The sequence below is a fragment of the Manacus candei genome, unplaced genomic scaffold, assembly GCF_025592945.1.
Source record: "Manacus candei isolate 608988 ecotype Guabito, Panama unplaced genomic scaffold, ASM2559294v1 h1tg000014l, whole genome shotgun sequence".
In the NCBI taxonomy this organism is placed as follows: Eukaryota; Metazoa; Chordata; class Aves; order Passeriformes; family Pipridae; genus Manacus; species Manacus candei.
Window position 1 is genome coordinate 61,564,025 of NW_026138062.1, and position 16,941 is coordinate 61,580,965.

General features: G+C 41.9%; 4 protein-coding genes across 29 annotated transcripts in view; 2 read left to right on the top strand and 2 right to left on the bottom strand.

Annotated features, from left to right (window-relative positions):
• Positions 1–6,986, bottom strand: part of SENP7 (SUMO specific peptidase 7) — a 38,935-nt gene extending 31,949 nt beyond the window's left edge. For 4 of the 12 annotated variants that reach the window (XM_051780948.1, XM_051780957.1, XM_051780952.1 and 1 more), the window contains exons 1-3: positions 3,030–3,099; positions 1,671–1,741; positions 1,024–1,131 (exon numbers count right to left, since the gene is read on the bottom strand). In XM_051780948.1, coding sequence (XP_051636908.1) covers positions 1,024–1,131; positions 1,671–1,741; positions 3,030–3,084 — 234 coding nt within the window. In that variant the 5' untranslated portion in view covers positions 3,085–3,099. Of the gene's footprint in view, positions 1–1,023; positions 1,132–1,670; positions 1,742–3,029; positions 3,100–3,999; positions 5,235–5,465; positions 5,515–6,964 lie in introns of those variants that run through there. The other 8 variants (XM_051780956.1, XM_051780951.1, XM_051780958.1 and 5 more) reach the window with 6 other exon arrangements.
• On the top strand, positions 5,342–9,955 carry LOC127468132 (putative protein FAM172B). 6 transcript variants are annotated; one of them, XM_051781043.1, is made up of 4 exons: positions 5,541–5,885; positions 6,229–6,300; positions 8,204–8,341; positions 8,677–9,955. In XM_051781043.1, the coding sequence occupies exons 3-4, from the start codon at positions 8,333–8,335 to the stop codon at positions 9,730–9,732; spliced, it is 1,065 nt and encodes a 354-aa protein (XP_051637003.1). In that variant the 5' UTR covers positions 5,541–5,885; positions 6,229–6,300; positions 8,204–8,332; the 3' UTR covers positions 9,733–9,955. The 6 variants fall into 6 exon arrangements, with proteins under 6 accessions (XP_051637006.1, XP_051637003.1, XP_051637001.1 ...); XM_051781044.1 differs by having other exon boundaries at positions 5,574–5,656; XM_051781045.1 differs by having other exon boundaries at positions 5,625–5,642.
• Positions 7,012–12,956, bottom strand: TXNL4B (thioredoxin like 4B). 6 transcript variants are annotated; one of them, XM_051781090.1, is made up of 4 exons: positions 12,318–12,833; positions 11,814–11,965; positions 11,182–11,361; positions 7,012–7,151 (listed from the first exon to the last, which is right to left on the bottom strand). In XM_051781090.1, the coding sequence occupies exons 1-3, from the start codon at positions 12,447–12,449 to the stop codon at positions 11,196–11,198; spliced, it is 450 nt and encodes a 149-aa protein (XP_051637050.1). In that variant the 5' UTR covers positions 12,450–12,833; the 3' UTR covers positions 7,012–7,151; positions 11,182–11,195. The 6 variants fall into 6 exon arrangements, with proteins under 6 accessions (XP_051637050.1, XP_051637053.1, XP_051637051.1 ...); XM_051781093.1 differs by lacking the exon at positions 7,012–7,151 and adding an exon at positions 12,847–12,950 and having other exon boundaries at positions 10,513–11,361; positions 12,318–12,490; XM_051781091.1 differs by lacking the exon at positions 7,012–7,151 and having other exon boundaries at positions 10,513–11,361; positions 12,318–12,490; positions 12,718–12,835.
• TRMT10C (tRNA methyltransferase 10C, mitochondrial RNase P subunit) lies at positions 12,939–16,839 on the top strand. 5 transcript variants are annotated; one of them, XM_051781032.1, is made up of 3 exons: positions 12,939–12,980; positions 14,681–14,834; positions 15,036–16,839. In XM_051781032.1, the coding sequence occupies exon 3, from the start codon at positions 15,067–15,069 to the stop codon at positions 16,318–16,320; it is 1,254 nt and encodes a 417-aa protein (XP_051636992.1). In that variant the 5' UTR covers positions 12,939–12,980; positions 14,681–14,834; positions 15,036–15,066; the 3' UTR covers positions 16,321–16,839. The 5 variants fall into 5 exon arrangements, with proteins under 5 accessions (XP_051636992.1, XP_051636989.1, XP_051636988.1 ...); XM_051781029.1 differs by having other exon boundaries at positions 12,974–13,117; XM_051781028.1 differs by lacking the exon at positions 12,939–12,980 and adding an exon at positions 12,987–13,150.
• The last annotated feature ends 102 nt before the right edge of the window (positions 16,840–16,941 follow it).

Genomic DNA, 16,941 nt, shown 5'->3' on the forward strand with positions numbered 1-16,941 from the left:
CCATTCATCCAGTGCAATCACTGTTTTTGCAGAGGCAGAGAGAAAGACAGAAAGAATTCCATGCAAGTGCTGTCTGGATCTGCCAAAGAGGCTACTGCTTGTAACCACAGGAGACATTACCTCCAATTTCAGAATCTGGCTGTTATTGGATGCTCTGGTCACTCAAAGAATTAACAGTATAGAATACAACCACACAGTGAGTCTCTATTGCAGTGTGCTGAAACGACCTGGCCTACCAAGAGACCTAGGGGACATTATCACAAAAAAATTCCTAACTACCCCCACCAAGCTTTTAAAATTCCTCTGAGGACGAGCCTGTTTGTCCTGCCTCATGATTCTGAAAGCACTGAAACCTACAACAAACTCTTGATGCTGAGCTGAAGCAGATAAGAGCAGCAAAATATGTTTCCAACATTTGGCATTTTAAAAACGTTCACTGAATTTGGAACAGATTTATAGAGGTAAATATTTGCTTTCTATATGTGACTGAGATGGTCAAGACGGTAATTTATGATAACTGTATTAACACTAAAAGACTGTAAGAGTACTTAGGGCATTTATTTCTGTATTAGCACCTAAAATTCTGTCAAAAATGATACAGTACTTAATTTATTCTCTTAAAGTTTAAGCTCTAAGATATAAACAATAACTATCTGAAAACTCAACTTAAAAGTTATTTCCATATCATAACAAAAAGTTTACTATGTGATCTGAATATAACCTTAAGTTCAGAAATCAGAAGACAACTAAAAAAATTATTACATTTATCTTTAAATTAAAGACTTTTAAGACAGCTTCAAACTACACCTGAAGACCAACTCTGCTTGTCAATGATTTAGGCTGGAAACATGGCACTAAAGCTTCCATTTCTGTAAATGTATGCCTGCAGGCAGATTTCAGACCTACACACCTGTTTCTCTCCAAGGCAGTACTTGGTATTAAAAAAGCCAGCATCCAAACCAGAACCAAAACCTCATGTAACATTCTCTTACACACTTAACACTCTGAAGAACTTCTCTTTACCTCTTTTAAAGGGTAGTCCCAATGGTGGGAGCCTGGGAGCCTTGCCAAAGGGGACTGAACTTGGACAGCCTCTGATTCAGTGTTTGTTTTCTTCTTTGGTATACGAAACTGAAAATAGATGATGTTACACACACGATAAAACTAAATTATGCCCTGTTGCTATGAGCTGGCATACTGCCATGTACAAAGGTTTAACTGTCAGACAAAAACTAAGCTGTAAGGGAAGCACTGATGTGTGACTTTAGTTTAAATGCATTCCTCATTGATGAGGAATTGATCCCAAATCATGAGTCATACCTCATGAGGAGCTAGTTTTAACACATGAACCATCTGAAAAAGCTCCTCCTATTTTATTAACTTCACAACTTAGAACACGTGCCTAAAAGGTGACAACCAATGTACTGACAGTTTTCTTAGTTCACTCTGATTTGTTTACAGTCCAGTTAAGTTGTTTCAGCTTAGAGAATGATAAAGAGCAAAGAAAATAGCTGAATATCATGACTGTCACACCAGGTTTGCTCTCACTAAACAAAAAATTCAGGATGAAGAACAATTACATCTTACAATAGTACTAGCATTTTGGTATGATAATTTAGCATCACGACTACAATGTACTGAAAGTGGTATAACCTATTGTCATTGCTAACCTTTGCAGAAATGGAACCAGCATTTGGAAAGTAATTACTGTCAGAGAAAACAACAGTCCATGGAAATTTGCCTATTTAGGAAAAAATATGTAGGAAATAAGGTTTGTTTACTGAAATTCAAACCAAAAATTATCAAACTGAATTCTTACTAGTTCATCAAGACAAGGAAATAGGACAGCAATTCCTATCAGTTAGTTAAACCAGTTAAAATAATATCAACTGAAAGAATAAAAGTGCAAGCATTGCCTTTTCTCTAGGCATCCTGAGAAGCAAAACCTGACACTGCAAATACAACCAGATGAGAATGAATCAGAGAGGGAACACAAAACTTTCACATAACTGAGTCTATCTCAGCCAGGAAAAAGCTGAAGCCACTCCATATGATGGCAGTTGTCAAGTGTACTTGATTTGCAAGCCACCAGGTGCCCCATGCTGTACCATGAAATTACAAGCAGGGATTCTAGAACAGCAGTGCTAACAACTTAATAATTAATACATCAACTACATCCATTAGCTCAGTAGGCAGTCCTTCAGACAGACCATAATGCAGCATGCTGCACCATAATGAGATAATACTCCAGTCCTTCAGTCTGAATCATGAGTGCTCTTATTCCTTCTCTACACTTCTTTGAAACAAAGATTAAGCTTTTTTGTTATCAGTACCTCAGACTGCTTTTGCTGGTCAAAGGCTGTAATAACAAATATGCCTTTGATAACAGATTCTTCAAATTATAAATTTAAAAAATAAATTATAAATGTTACGCACAGGCAACAACTTCTCATACAAGTACCTCCCTTCCTTTCCAATCAACATAAAAGTATTGAACAAAACATTTTCTTACTCAAGGACTTCTACAAGTAGACTGTTTCAAATTTGTTTGGTTGATTTTCTTTTAAAAGTGGCCTATAAACATGTTCATCAGTCAGAATGCATTCTTCTGATCTGCACTTTAATGGCCAGGTACAAATTTCTTACTTCAGAACTCCACCAGCTGCCTGACTAGAGATTTCTATTATGAGATTGCTAAGAACACATAGTTACCTAGAATTTTAATATGCATTTAAAGGTGAAGAGGTTCAGATAACCTCTGTAATAACATAACAGATAACATTAATAACAGATAAGGTCAGACTCAGAAGACAAGAAGAGGCAGACAGACTGACAGAAAGGGATAAAAAGCACAAGATACGTTCATCAGTAACATTTTCAGCTCACCATACAGCATCTTCTCAATGCTCACACTCATTAAGCAGATGTTGGTTTGCAGTGTCCACAATTAAGTTACAAAACAAGCACAAAATTGAGAAGTAAACAGAGTTCTGAATCTATGCTAAACGCAACCTATGCAGTTGCCTCACCTTTTCCCAAATAAAAGGTGACTAACTCAAGACATATACGTGTATAGGCACTCATCTAAACCAGCAGTGCTTTTCTGAAGGTTGTCACCTGTAGGAATGCAAATTCTTCAGGGCACTGCAGAGATAAGAGATCTTAGCAAGAAGTCTTGGGATTTAAACAAAAGCAATTTGAATTGTTTGCCTTCACTCCCTGAAATTCTTGCATTATCTGAGATAAACAAACAGACTTCTAAACCCTGTAGTAAATCTCTTTATGGCCTTGCTTTTCACCATCAATCATTGTAACTGTAATGTAGAAGTGCCTGCTCTCCTGTTTGATGAAAACCAGCTCTCTGTGTTTCCCTGACCCCTAACCCCGGCTATAAAGGGAATGCCTGTCCCTCCTTCCCCAGACCCCATCTATACACCAAAGATTGTAATCAATAAACGATTCAGTTTGTTCACGCAACCTGGGTCTGTGCAAATTAAATCGCTACAGTCACCTGCAGGAACAAGGGTCAGAGAAAGTGCATAAACAAGGTGCTGGAAACAACTTATTTCTACATCACTAGATAGTCCAGACCTTACTGGATCAAACCGGTTCCTGTGCCTACCATTTGTTTTCACCAGTACTTCCACTGCTAGAAAGTACTACTAATAGAGATATTTTAGAAAAAATAAACACTAGCAAATATTACACAGTTGTGCAGCTGCTCTACTTACTTGACCTCACTCTACTGACTCTAGTATTTTAGCCTAGGTCTTAAAATGCCCCTGAAAACATCCTGTTCATGTGTAATCAAATGCTAAGCCTATCATGTATTAATACAGGTTCAACAGCAGACATTAGTATTGGTTGCTACCACAGTAAACTGTCCAGCTTTTGCTGGACTGCTGAAGAATGAATTTGGTTATGCAAACACATCAGAATGCCCTAGGATACCCACAGCCTCAAAATAAATTGTTGCTAATTGTTGTAATTTATAGCAACACTTACGTGACTTGAAGATGATGTTCTTCCTGACATGATTTTCTCTACTGGAAAAAGAAAAAGAAACAAAATAAACAAAAAATTGTGGTTTACTGATTAAGAGGGAAGCAGGACCACAGCAGTAGGTACTAAGAAAGAACAAGAAAATCTTTTTTGAGCAAACTAGGACAAAGAAAACACATTAATATAATGGCTTGGGTTGGAACGGACTTTTAAAAGATCAACTACCCCACCCCTCCTACCATGGGCAGGGATACCTTTCACTTGGTTAGGTTGCTCAAAGCCAATTCAACCTGACCTTGAACACTTCCAGGGATGGGGCATCCACTGCTTCTCTGGGCAACCCACTCGAGCATCTCACCTCCCTCAGCACAAAAAAACTTCTTCCTCAGGTCCAACCTACCCTCTTTCAGTTTAAGGCAATTGTCCCTTGTCCTGTCACTCCAAGCCTTAGTAAAAAGTAATTGACAACCATAATACAAGAGACACACACGCTTGGGCCAGGCTCTGAATTGTCAGCACTGACAGAACCATTAAAGAAATTGCCACAAGAATTTATCTTTAGTGAAGCCATTTAATGATCAACTGCCCCCCCCCCCCCCCAGCACACAATCAATAAGCATTTAACACTTTGACTGTAGAGTGAAAAGGAGTCACAGAAGACAGCTATAGCACTACAGGACAGGGGCTCCAAGAATAATATTCAAGTATTCCTGGTGGTCTATAAACTTCATCAGTGGAAGGACACAGCTTCAGAGCTTTCAGCATCCATAGGTGTTTGTTCTCTTCATAAATACTCCGTATGACTCTGGCATAACGCTTTAAGTCTCTTAATAAGCCCTTCAAGTTCAGGGACTTTCATTTACCTCAGCGGGATTTTTCAACTTACAAGCCCAAGACCCCCAGCGTGGGGAACAGCAACATCTACAGACTGACAGAAAAGAGAAAAGCCAAACTACTGCCTACTGTTCCGAAGAGGGAAAGCCGACAAGCGGCGGCCTCCTGACAGCTCGGGCGGGCAAAGGGACCTCCCGGGCTGTCACCGCCGGGACCCGGCCTGGCTCCTGGTCCCGAACCCCCCTTCCTCAGCTCCCGATCTCCAACCCCCGCTTCCTTCAGCCCCCGACCCCGCACCGCCGGCTCCTCCCGCTAGGAAAGGAACGGGCTTCCCAGTGACAAACGCACAAGTGCCGAGAGCCTAGGCCGGCAATTCCACCTCTCCGCACTCCCTCCTCAGCCTCCTTCCCGAGGAGCAGCAACGCCGCCGCCGCCGCCGCCGCCGCCCTCCCTCCCTCCCTCCCTCCCTCCCTCCCTCCCTCGGTGCCCTCCGTCCGCCCGCTCGCTCGCCTGAAACACTCCTGCCGGTGCCGGGCCCGCCGGGGCGCTGCCTGCCAGCCGTGCTCCCGCTGTACTCCCCGCTCCAGCGGCCGAGGGGCTGGGACCGGACGGCCCCGCTCGGCGCTCCCCGCCGCGGCCGCCGCTGTTTACCCGGGCCCGCCGCCGCCTGCGCAGCTCCCCGGGCACTTCCGGGCCGGGCACCGCCTCGTCCCGCCCCGCGGGGCCGGGCCGCGCACCGGGATCGCCCCACGCCGGGGCGCTGCCCCTCAGCCGCTGTGGGCTTTAACTTTCGGGAGTTTATCTCGGTGCTGAGCCGCTAGTGGGAGAAAACCTCATTGTTTTTAGAGAAGCAATCGAGAACCCGCCCCGGGGCAGATTTAGATTTCCCCTTGCTAACCAGGTTTCCCTCAGCTGGCAGCCGGACCCCAGCAGGGGGTTAATCCCCTACCGGAGGGCTCGGCTGCTTTATAAACCCAGCTGTGGCCACGGTCTGCAGCCGATGGCCTAGGAAATCCTCCTAACAGCCAAGAGGAGACAAAGATTTACTGGTTGGAATTTTTTTTTTTTTTTTGGGGGGGGAGTTTGGTTTTGCTGGTTTTTTTTCCAGGGCAGCTTCAGAATTGTAGGCTTTATGTGTGTAGCTTTCTGTTTTGTCCTCTTGGGTGGTGGGAAGCAAAACTGGTTTGGACAAGTGTTTAGTCTCACACTCAAGAGGTTTTAGCTTTAACTTAGGTGTAAATTACAAACGAAGGGTGTTAGCCTGTAACTCGGAACTATCTTGAGTGCTTTTGGTGGCCCTATCACCTACTGATAGGTTTTACAGATATACACCCCACTACATAAAGTAATGAAACCTGAAACTGTGATGGGTTTATTTTCTTTCATGCACAGGACTTATCTACACTCACAGAGAGAAAAAGATTTCCATCTACGATGATGACAGATTTTACAGGAGAGCATACGGTAATGTTGGGCTTTTAGAAAGTGGTTTTAAAGAGAAAAGAACCCCAAATCTTTACAGATCTCATAAAGAGTAGTGCTTACACTGCAGTAGTGTTTAGAATGCGCCACTTGCTGTAACAAACACTAGCTGAATTTACAGCTGAAGTATTTTACAATCCAAACAGAAATGGGGGAGGAAGGAAAAAAGTGATTATTTTTTCTGTAAATGGCATTATTGTGGCTCTGGACTAATAAGTATATGATTTTAACCTGCTATTCAAGCAAACTCTTAAGTGATAAACTAGTATAAATTGCCTCAAAACTTCTTATTTCACACCTTGAAGGCAATTTTAGGAAGGGAAGTCATACATACACCTCATGTAAAACTTTTTTTGTGTGTGTGTGTTTCTGCCTCCTGAAATCTTCAGAAACCTTTCACAGTGCTTTGTAAAGTAGATGTTCAATATTACATACACAGGGTTTAATTTGGAATCACATATCCCTGTTTTGGAACTGAAAAAGCAATGTTGTTGTTAGTAGCTGAAGTAAGGGAATAGTATCTTCCTGCTCGTGGTAAGTTGGGAAATTAGTCTTCAACCTTTTAGGGACTGAGAAGTGATCCACAGCATGCCACTCTGTAAGGAAATAGCATTTATCTATTCATAATTGTTATAGAATGCTTCACCTTTATCCATAGACATCTTCCCTTAAAATATGTCCATTTTTCTCCCACTTCATCACTTGGGGACAACAACATGAATATGCATAGCTTCTTCCCTACTAAATATGATCTCTTTTCTATGAATTGCCCATAGTTCAGTAGTGTAGCAAAAAGAGTGTTCTGCCATCTCCTTTGTGTCTTTCGTGCCTCCCTGCAGAATGAAAAAAACATAGATGAACATGTGCACTTGCAATTTCTTTGTGCTGTTTCCTTTTCAAGAAACTGGCAAGCCAGTAAATGGATTATGTGTCTTAGAATCTGATTTTTCCCCCCCCTTTTCTATATGTACTGATTACGTGAGATAAAAAAGAAGGTACCATTTTCTAGCCTGCTCTCTATTAATCAGAAGACAGGAATGATCCTGAAGAGAGGACTTAACATTATTAACCCATTGGAGATTGCTCAAAAAGAAAATGTATGTGATGTTGCTATGTTGAAAAGCTAAAAACTTTTTAAAATTTGGATCTTTAAGGAATAATTTTCAATATGGTAATCAGTTTACTCAGGGAAACTTGCATTCCTTGAAAGCATTGGGCTCCAACTCAAGTTGCTTACATGAAAATATTCAGATCCCTTTTAGTCCTAGTAATTGGCTTTATCAGATGGTATAGTGAGTTTTAACACAGAAGGTGCTTTACTGTGTTCTAAAAACCTCTGTTAGTTCAGCAAGAAAAACTTAAAGATATAGAGTAGCTTGTACCAAATAACTTGACAAATATAACTTAATGTAAAACATTTAAAAAAAAAAAATTACTGTGTCAGGACAAAACTCCTGAAAAGGTAGGATTTTAACCACACCAAAGGTCATGCACTGTTTAGCATTCTACAGCCACTGACAGTCAGAGTAGATTGAAGAGTTATTAGGAAAATAGGAAGTTCTGATAAACTTATATAATTCACTGGAGATAATCTGAAACTAGAGACCTCAATCCAACCTCATGATATTTCCAACCTACATGGATTTTGTTTTCTTCTGTTCCTGGATCACAGTGGCTAGCTTATTCTGCCATCCATTCCCATCCATGTGGCAAGTGCTTGCAATGATGAATGAATAACTGGAGTGATGAGTAAAAAGCAAACACATACATGCATTATCTGTGCTAGTGCAGTTTGAAGGTAGAACAGGGAGAGTGTGCTGGTACACAAGCAATGTGAAGGTTGAAGTCCTTAGTAAGTGCAGCTTGATTTTCTTTAAAAATTTAGGATCCAGTAAGATACTCGGGACTATTTCCAACTGACAAGGCATGTACTTCAAAGGCAGCCTTGAAACTCAGCAGAGTTTCAAGATAATGTCTAGGACACAGCACGATGGAAGAGCTGTTAAAATGAACAATGAACCAGGTACACAAACTTCCTCCTTAAGGCCTTTAATTCAAACTAGCTTAAAAAGGTCTTTAAATAAACAAACTAGCTTACAAACTTTAACTAGCAAGCTGAAATCAAGGCATAATAAAGGCAGATATGTTACTGCTGTTGGAAATCAGCAACCGAAATCTCTTAAGAGATTTTACAAGCAGCTGGTTTACTACACATCACCAAGAGAGAGTCTGGATCAACAAGTATTTTCTTTGTAACTGCTTTTAAATCTGCATTCTAATACAGAGGCTGGAGGGGGGGTTAGGCAGGTGTTGTATGGAGGTCTATTGCCACATTGACATAGTCTTCTTAATTTGTAGTGGTTACAAATACAGCACGAACTCAGCCTGAGGAAACTAATAGAGGGTTCGGAGTATCAAGAGGATCTGAAGTATGACTTCAATATAAAAGGGGAACTGAGGCATCTGGATACAAATGAGTCCTTTGTTTTCAATTATTACAAGAGCAGATTTGAGCAGAATCATAAACGCTATGAAGTTCTGGGACGTTTTATTACCCAGTATGTTTATGAGCTCCTGGAGAGGGTCTGCATGCTACGGAAGGTTTATATTCCTACTGATGCTACAGAGGATGAACCAAGAAGTTTCTTTTTCATGAGCAAGAATGCACTAACAAGTTCCTCTAGCCTCATTATACTTCTTCAAGACCGTGGAGTTTTCTGTGCTGGACAGTGGGGGCAAAAGACAATTGTCAGTGATGGCCTGAGACATGGAACACAAATACCATTCATCAAAATGGCCCTTCAAAGCCACTGGGAAGTGATTGTACTGAATCCCAATGACAACTTTGCGGATCTGAAGACTGAAAAGCACCACTTTTCTACCAGGGAAAAAGCAGTTACTTTTACACAGTCTGTCTGGTGGATCCCCAAGAGGGGCAGCAGCAGCCCTGAGGAGCACACCATGTATGTGTGGGATCATTTCATTTCAAAGAGCGCAGCCAAGAATGTGGCCTTCATTGCCCATGGTTATGGTGGCTTGGTGTTTGTTGATCTGCTGGTGCAGAGAACATGTGAGGTGATGAATAAAGTGTTCTCCGTGGCCTTCATTGACTCTGTGCACAACACACAGCACCAGACCAGGAACAATCCACAGATACAGGAATGGATACTGAAATGCTGCCGCGAATGGGTGTCAAACAGTAAACCTCTAAATAAGACTGTGGACTTTCTCTTGAGAACAAATTGTCCCACTGTCTCTGCTGGAACGGAAAAGTATGGTTTAGCACCCTCCTGCTGTCTCCATGCCATCTTTAGGTACCTGAAGAGCTCCCTGAAAGCTAAGACCTTAACAGCTTTTAGGCATTCACCTATTGCAACCAGAAGCAGCACAAAGAAGAAGAGAGCCAATAAATAAAGGCACACTGGTTTGTTCTTGATAGTAGTCTCTTCCTTTCATAACTGCCTCTACAACTTTCAATCACCTAAGAACCTTCATCTCACTATGGAGCAACTTAGAGTTCTAAGTTTGAAGCTAATTTGTTTGTTTTTGATTAAAAAACCACTAAAGTTAACTATTAGGAAAGAAATGCACTATTGAAAGCCTTAAGCCACAACCCTCTGGCTAGCTGTGAAATTTAAAGTTGAACAATAAAGATGTTAAGGCATATCAACTCAAGTATATAATTTTTAAAAATAAACACTCTACAGTTATGGCTCTATAATCAGACTAAGCTAGCAGTAAAATACTTGCTTAAGTGCCTAGCTTCATTAAAAGGACAAATCTGGAATAGAAAAAACATGTAAACAATCTGTTTCTTCCTCACTATGTACCATACATTGCTTAAAATCTTTCAAGAGCCAGAGCATCCACCTTCCTTCCTGAAACATTTACTGTTAAGTTGAACAATTCTTCAGGGAACTACATACTACTACCTTCCCTCCAGTCAGAGTTGGTGTGCCCCAAACATGATACAGTGAGCTAAGGTAATTTCCATTTAAAGCCAACTAGGCCTGTGAGAACACTGGACATGAGCTGCTGTAGAAATACAATACTCTAGCAGCCTGCAGTTACCAAACTAACGGAAAAGAACGACATTGCTGTTTCCACTCAGCTGCTTAATTTTACACAGAGGTGGGAAACAGTTTTTAAATGTACATACTCAAGGTTTGCAATGTATACAAGCAGAAGTTCAAATAATCTTTAAAGTGAATGTAAACAAACCAGTTAATTCTGCTTGTGGGAGTTAAGTGTTCAGTGGCTGCAAAAGAGCTTTGAAGGATGGCAAAACCTTCTCCTGCAAGTGTAGTAGTAGGTTCCCATCTCAGTCAAAAACACTGTTGAACAGTAATACTCGAGAACAAGATCAACCTCCCTTTTGTGTTTATATCCATTTCAGATTTCAGTCATCGCTAATACTGTTGGAAGGAGCTTCTGTCCTGTTATCCAGCATGGGTAAAAGTGCAAAATTCCATTGGAAAGGCACAGTTAGTTGAATGCTCTTGAGAGCAAGGACAGCTTTTCTAATAAAGTAAGGTTTACTGTCATTGTATGTGAATGAAAACGGTACAGAATAGACACCTAATAGACTTTACAGTGCCTTGGTTCACTTCAGAAGGTTGAGGATGCACACAACCTGCCTGTTGTATAGGGGCTGGTCAGCATGAAACTCAAAGAACAGTCACTTGTGTAAACTCTATGCAAGAACATGAAGCTTTATTTATGAGAAAAGCATGAGGTGACAGAATGTCTGTCTTCAGAAGGAGACCAATATGATCCTTCAGCATAAACACTCAAAACTGTCCCACCGCGTCAGAGGTGAAGAAAAAAGGATCTAGAACATCGTCCATTTCTGTAATTCTTTACCTCAGCTCAACCCATTAAATTCCTTGGTAGAGAAGGTCGTATTTAGGAATGTTATTGGGATCAATAGGACTTCTCACAATGAGCTTTCCGCGCATTGCTCCACGGTAGATCACTTCAATCAGATCTATAAAGTCTTGCTTTGTTTTGAAGCTTCCTACAAATTTGGTATGATCTGGAGACCTAAATATAAGCATAAGATAAAGGTAGAATTATAATGTTAAAGTGTTCAAAGCAAAAACACCTAAAGACATGAAAATATGTATGATGACATGAGGGGTTCTGATCTGGTCATGCTGAAAGAATGAACACCCTGTAATGGCACAACCAAGCCAGGAATATACTGGGACCTCCAAAGCTCAAACAGGTGCTCAAACAGGTCACATCTCAGACTTTAACCATTTTTTTACTATTTTTGCAGAGTCAGGCATATTTGACAGTCAACACCCACTTACTGCATCAGAGCATATTTCAAAATGCTTCTCTATTTTACTTTCTTCTGGCTTCCCACAGAGTTCTCAGTGCAGATGCTGGTAACAACATTATAGGTTTTACGTGTTCCCTTCCCATGGTAACAGAGAAAGACTGATTGTTCTTACAAACACAACAGAGATGTTATGTTTAGGATGACTCACCCATAATCAACCTTTATGTGTTGTCCATTGAAGAAAAACACAGTAGATGGAATGTAACTGATGTCAAAATACTGGGTGTACACTGGGACCTTGTTCACATCCACCAGGTAAATGACTGCCATTTTACTTAGGTCATGAGCTGTTTTTGCAAGCTGAAAAGGGTGAGAAAAGTGCATGACAAATGGACTGAGACACAAGAGGAAAAGAGGCTGGCAAGCTTGATAAAGCCCCTTTCTCTTATGTCTTATCAGTTTAAGCAGGGCTAGAATATCATGTCTTGTCTGCCTCAAACACTTTTTACACCCAATACAATAATAACACAAACATTTACTTGCTTTTCAAACCTTTTTATGAATATAGTATAATTTCATTCTACATTTAATTGTCAACAAGTTTTTCATGAGGCACCATACTAGCCAAAAGCAACATATGATATTCCCCTGTATGCAACAGCTGTATTTGTGGAGTTCATAAAAAAAAAAAAATAAAAAAAATTACTCTTACAATATCATCGAGCTGCAGACAAACAGCATCACTATCTCTTCCAAAACGGAGAACCAAAACCTTCTCAGCCACACCTTTTATTGCCTGATCCACTTCCCTCTTCGAGGTCAGTTTGGGCAGCAGAAAACTCATCACGACAGATCACCGCTTCCAGTTAAATCCCCACCTGACAGCTGGGGGGGGGGGGGCGGGAAACAACAGAAAACCAGAACAACGCACCATCAAACAACAACAACAACCACCTGGGACAAAAATAAGCGAAACTTCTCCGCGGTATTAAATCAAAAAAGTTGGGGAAAAAAAAAAAGAGAGAGAGAGACTGGGGAGAGAGGGGCAGAGAGAGGGGGCAGACAAGGAGAGAGGAAGAGAAATCACAGACCACCACGCCGAGCTGACAAACCCCTCGGGTCCCAGCGTTTGCCTCACGCCCCAGTCCCAGACCAGCGTGGCGGCGGGGCCAGACCCTGCCCCGCATCAAGACCCCACCGCGCCCCCGGGATGGAACACGGAAAAGCTGGGATCACCGCACGCCGCAGGCCCCGCCGTGGGGACGAAGGGAGCCCGGAACGGTGGGCGCGCAGCCGCGGAGCACGGCGGAAGGCCAGGGGCACGGCACCGCGATCGGGCCGGGCCCGCCGGGCGCAGGCGCAGTGGCGCCGCGAGGTGAGCCCTGATGGCGGCGTGGCCGGAGCGGCCCCGGCGCCCACGGTGACCGCCGGGTGCGCCCAGAGCCGCCGGGGTCTGCCTGGCCTGCCCCGACGGAGCTCGGGCGGGGGCGAGCGCGGCCGGAGCTCGGGCAGGTGTTTCTCGGTGCCCCGGAGGCCGCGGTGCCCGTGGGTCCCGCCCAGCGTGGGGAGGGCGCGCCGGTGTTGTGGGGAGGGGAGAGGGCACAGCTGGATCTGGAGGGTGACCTGGCGTGGGTAATTGCTCGGGTGATCGTGGCTGGTTTAGGAGTTGTTCAGCAGCGGGCCGTGCTGCTCTGGAAGAGCCGCATGACTGCGTGCCCTGGCCTGGCGTGTCCCCCTACGGGCAGCCTCGTTAATGTGAATAAACATTTAAAGAAAGGGTTCGGAGAGGACGGAGCCAGGCTCTGCTCGGTGATGCCAAGTAACAGGACAAAAGGCATTGGGCAGAAATTGATGCACAGGAAGTTCCTCCTGGATATGAGGAGGAACTTCTTTACTGGGTGAGTGACAACGCGCTGGAACAGGTTGCCCAGAGGAGGTGTGGAGTGTCCCTCACTGGAGATACTCCAGAACTGTCCGGACACAATCCTGTGCCACGTGCTTTGGGATGACCCTGCCTGAGCAGGGAGGTTGGACCAGATGACCCACAGTGGTCCCTTCCAGCCTGTCCCACGCTGTGATTCCGTGTGTGAGCAGCTGTGCTGGGGAAGTAGGAAGAGTTATTCAGTCTCTGAAGTATCAGTAAAGGGCTTTTCTGTGCCTGAGATTAGTTATGGTGAAGCCATGCTAAAAAAGAAAAAAAAAAAACATTTATGTGTTACAAATCTAAGTTCTTAAAAGAGGTTTAGATTGAATCTTGCAGTAATGATGTTAGTGTGAATGTTGGACACACTGGAAGGTAACTTGGCTCTATCAAAAGCTGTCACCAAGTGTTCTGACTGTGTAAATCTGGTGTTTAAATATTGATTTAATTGAAGCTCCAGTAATATAAGTTAATTGAGGAACTTATCCCTTGATTTCTCCAAGCTGGACAAAATACTTCTTTGATTATTATTTTTGCCATTAGGTTTAATGGTGAAATGTAAAATTAGGAACACCTCTATAGTAACACTTCTCAACTTTCACATTGTTAGGTTGGTTGTTTGTTTTTGTTCCTTTTATCTTAAGAACAGTAGTAAATGAGAAGTTGGTCACCAGTTTGACCAGTTACTGTATAGTAAAAGCAGGCCAGGTTATGTCACATTTCTTAATACACAGCTCTTTTTGTGCCTCATCTGAGCAGGTACATATATATAACCCCAAAATCAGATTTAACTTGTTCTTCTGTACATCAGATTATCTTTAGGTTATTAGGGAGATCATGAATTTTGTTTTCAAAATTTTGAGCTAATTTTAGTTTTGATCAAATCATGTTTTCTCAAGCATTGAAACTTCACTGATTTTAGTTCTGTAGTGTGCATAGGATAAAGAAAATACTAAACAGTCTTGGGTGTTTTTTTTTCTGCAGACCTTTCGCATTTAAATACAAATGCATGTGAAATTAATGGGGCTGTAGGGTTTATCTCCTTAGCTTTATGTGCCAATACCAACTTAATGGGCAGTTTAGTAAAAAGAAAAAAGATGGCCCTTTCATATATTGGTTGCTTATTCTTCCATTTCTTCTTTCTCTTTTCACAGCATAGATAAATTCAGTGTATAAAAATATTTCTGGTGTCCATGCAGCATTTCACTGACTTGGGTTGAAAAGGCTCCTACTCATCATATGGTACAGAAAACTTGGTACAGATCTTGGACAGTACTTGGAGGTTGTTTGACCACATTTTGAATTGCAGTAAGTATAGCTGTTTTAAGCAGCAGTGTCATACATACTGTTTTTATTTAGGAAACAGTAAAAAAAAGTAATAGTGGAAATAGGAATTTCTAGTACTCTCCAAGAATTAAGCTATTGTCTGTGTTACTAAGAATAAAAATTAGTGCGTGTTTTCTTTGTGAATTCTGACGAGTTGTTTTTCCTTCTATTGGTGTTTTGCAGATAAGTGTTTGAACACAGCACATGTCTAAGTATGCAGTCTGCTAATATGCTTCTGAAAAAAATAGTAAGAAGTTCTGTCCTTCCAGTTGCTGCACAACATGGGATGAAAAGGGATTTGTTTCCACTCAGTAGAACTCTGAGTTTATCACTTTGTCTGAAGCAGGACAACTCATGCAAACCCTCAGAAAAACTAGATTTAGATGCATGGAAGAAGGTAATGAAGTCTGGGTTGCAAGAAGAGGTCAGTGAGACGGTCTCTGAGCCTCAGGAGCTTTCCAGTTTGGCTGCTGCACGTGAGACTTTGGAGATGTGGAGACTAGCTGGCAAATTAGTTCCAGAAAATGTCAGTGAAGAACAGCTAAAAACGTTTATGGAGTGTCCTTCCAAGTCAGCCAAAAAGAAGTATTTAAAGTTTTTGTATCTCAAAGAACTTTACAAGAAAAATGACAAAAGAAAGATGGAAGAGAAAAGGGAAAGGAAGCTGGAACCACAAGAGCAAACTTCAAAAATGGATGAAACCAAAAAAAGTCCATTTTTATCTCTGTGGGCCAGCACTATGGATAAAGCCTACAACTGGAGGGCTGCTCAGTCCATGATCTTTGGCCAGCCTCTGGTATTTGACATGTCTTACGAAAAAGAAATGTCTGTCCGAGAAGTGGCAAACACAGTGAAACAGTTGGTCCAGAGTGAAGGCTGCAATCGGAGGGCTGTGGATCCGTTCCACATCCACCTCTGTAACTTCAAGGATGATAGCCTCTATCACAGGGAATTTCTTAAGCATTATAAAGAGGCATGGGGCAAGCTGCTTATCACTGTGACAGAGCAGTGCTACACTGAAGTCTTTCCAAAGGATAAGCTCATCTATCTGACAGCTGATTCTCCCAAAGTGATGAAAACATTTGATCACGATAAAATCTATATTGTCGGGTCGATGGTTGACAAGAGCATAAAAACAGGAGTCTCTTTAGCACGGGCGAAGCGACTGGGATTGGAGACTGCAGCCCTTCCGCTGGATAAATACTTGCTTTGGAATACTGGTGGCAAAAATCTTACACTGGATCAAATGATGAATATTTTATTAACCTTGAAAGATACTGCCGACTGGAAGAAGGCTCTGGAGTTTGTTCCAAAAAGGAAATATCGTGGCTTTGTAACCAAGCCTGTAAGTGAACTGAAAAAAACCTTAGACCTGGTGAACACGCTTAAACTTGGAAAGAGACAGGAAGAAGTACAAAAGCAATTTGCCAAGAACTACCCTAAGAAGTATAAACTAAAGCAGAAATAGAGTGATGGAAAAGAGAATGACTTTTTTTTTTTTTTTTTACAGGCAAACTGTGCCCTTTAATGCTCCAGTTTCTTGGGACATTTAAAACTCTGTTCAGCTCTTTATCTCAAAACATGTCTTTGTTGCTTAAGTTCGAAATGACTGCTGTTAGGGTTGCCTTTTTTTTTTTTTTAAATTACCTTAGTAGTCCAGCTGTTTAAATTTATGCACACATTATTGAAATTATGTAAGAGAAATGAGATAATATGTTCTAAAAAAATTACTCTGCACAAAGAATATCAGTCCGTTCTGTTGAACCATGCTGGGACAAGGGTGATTGTAACTGAATGCAAAGGTCATTCTTTAGAGAACACCTCCCTGCTTTCGATTTGCAGTGGTTGGAGGCTGTCTATAGTTTTATGCTAAAAGATTACTAAGGTGAAGTAGAAGAGACCTCCCCATTACTTCCTCGATCTTCTTTTGATGTGCAGATGCATTGACTTTTGGATGCTGAACTAAAAACAAATGGGTAAAACCTTGCTTGAGTTTGTGGAGCTGCCCATTTTATTTCTAGATGTTCTGTCTGGCACAGATCAAGTCTCTGTTTGAAAGGAATAAATCAAATTTCTTGGCCATGCAAAA

Bases quoted from the DNA above. Each gene is read 5' to 3' on its own strand.
- LOC127468132 (XM_051781046.1), top strand. From the start codon at position 6,271: ATGATGACAGATTTTACAGGAGAGCATACG. The intron at 6,301-8,676 runs GTAATGTTGGGC...CTTAATTTGTAG, and splicing joins ATTTTACAGGAGAGCATACG to TGGTTACAAATACAGCACGA.
- TXNL4B (XM_051781090.1), bottom strand. From the start codon at position 12,449: ATGAGTTTTCTGCTGCCCAAACTGACCTCGAAGAGGGAAGTGGATCAG. The intron at 11,966-12,317 runs GTAAGAGTAATT...CACCCTTTTCAG, and splicing joins GTCTGCAGCTCGATGATATT to CTTGCAAAAACAGCTCATGA. The intron at 11,362-11,813 runs GTGAGTCATCCT...GCTTATATTTAG, and splicing joins CACATAAAGGTTGATTATGG to GTCTCCAGATCATACCAAAT.
- TRMT10C (XM_051781032.1), top strand. From the start codon at position 15,067: ATGCAGTCTGCTAATATGCTTCTGAAAAAAATAGTAAGAAGTTCTGTC.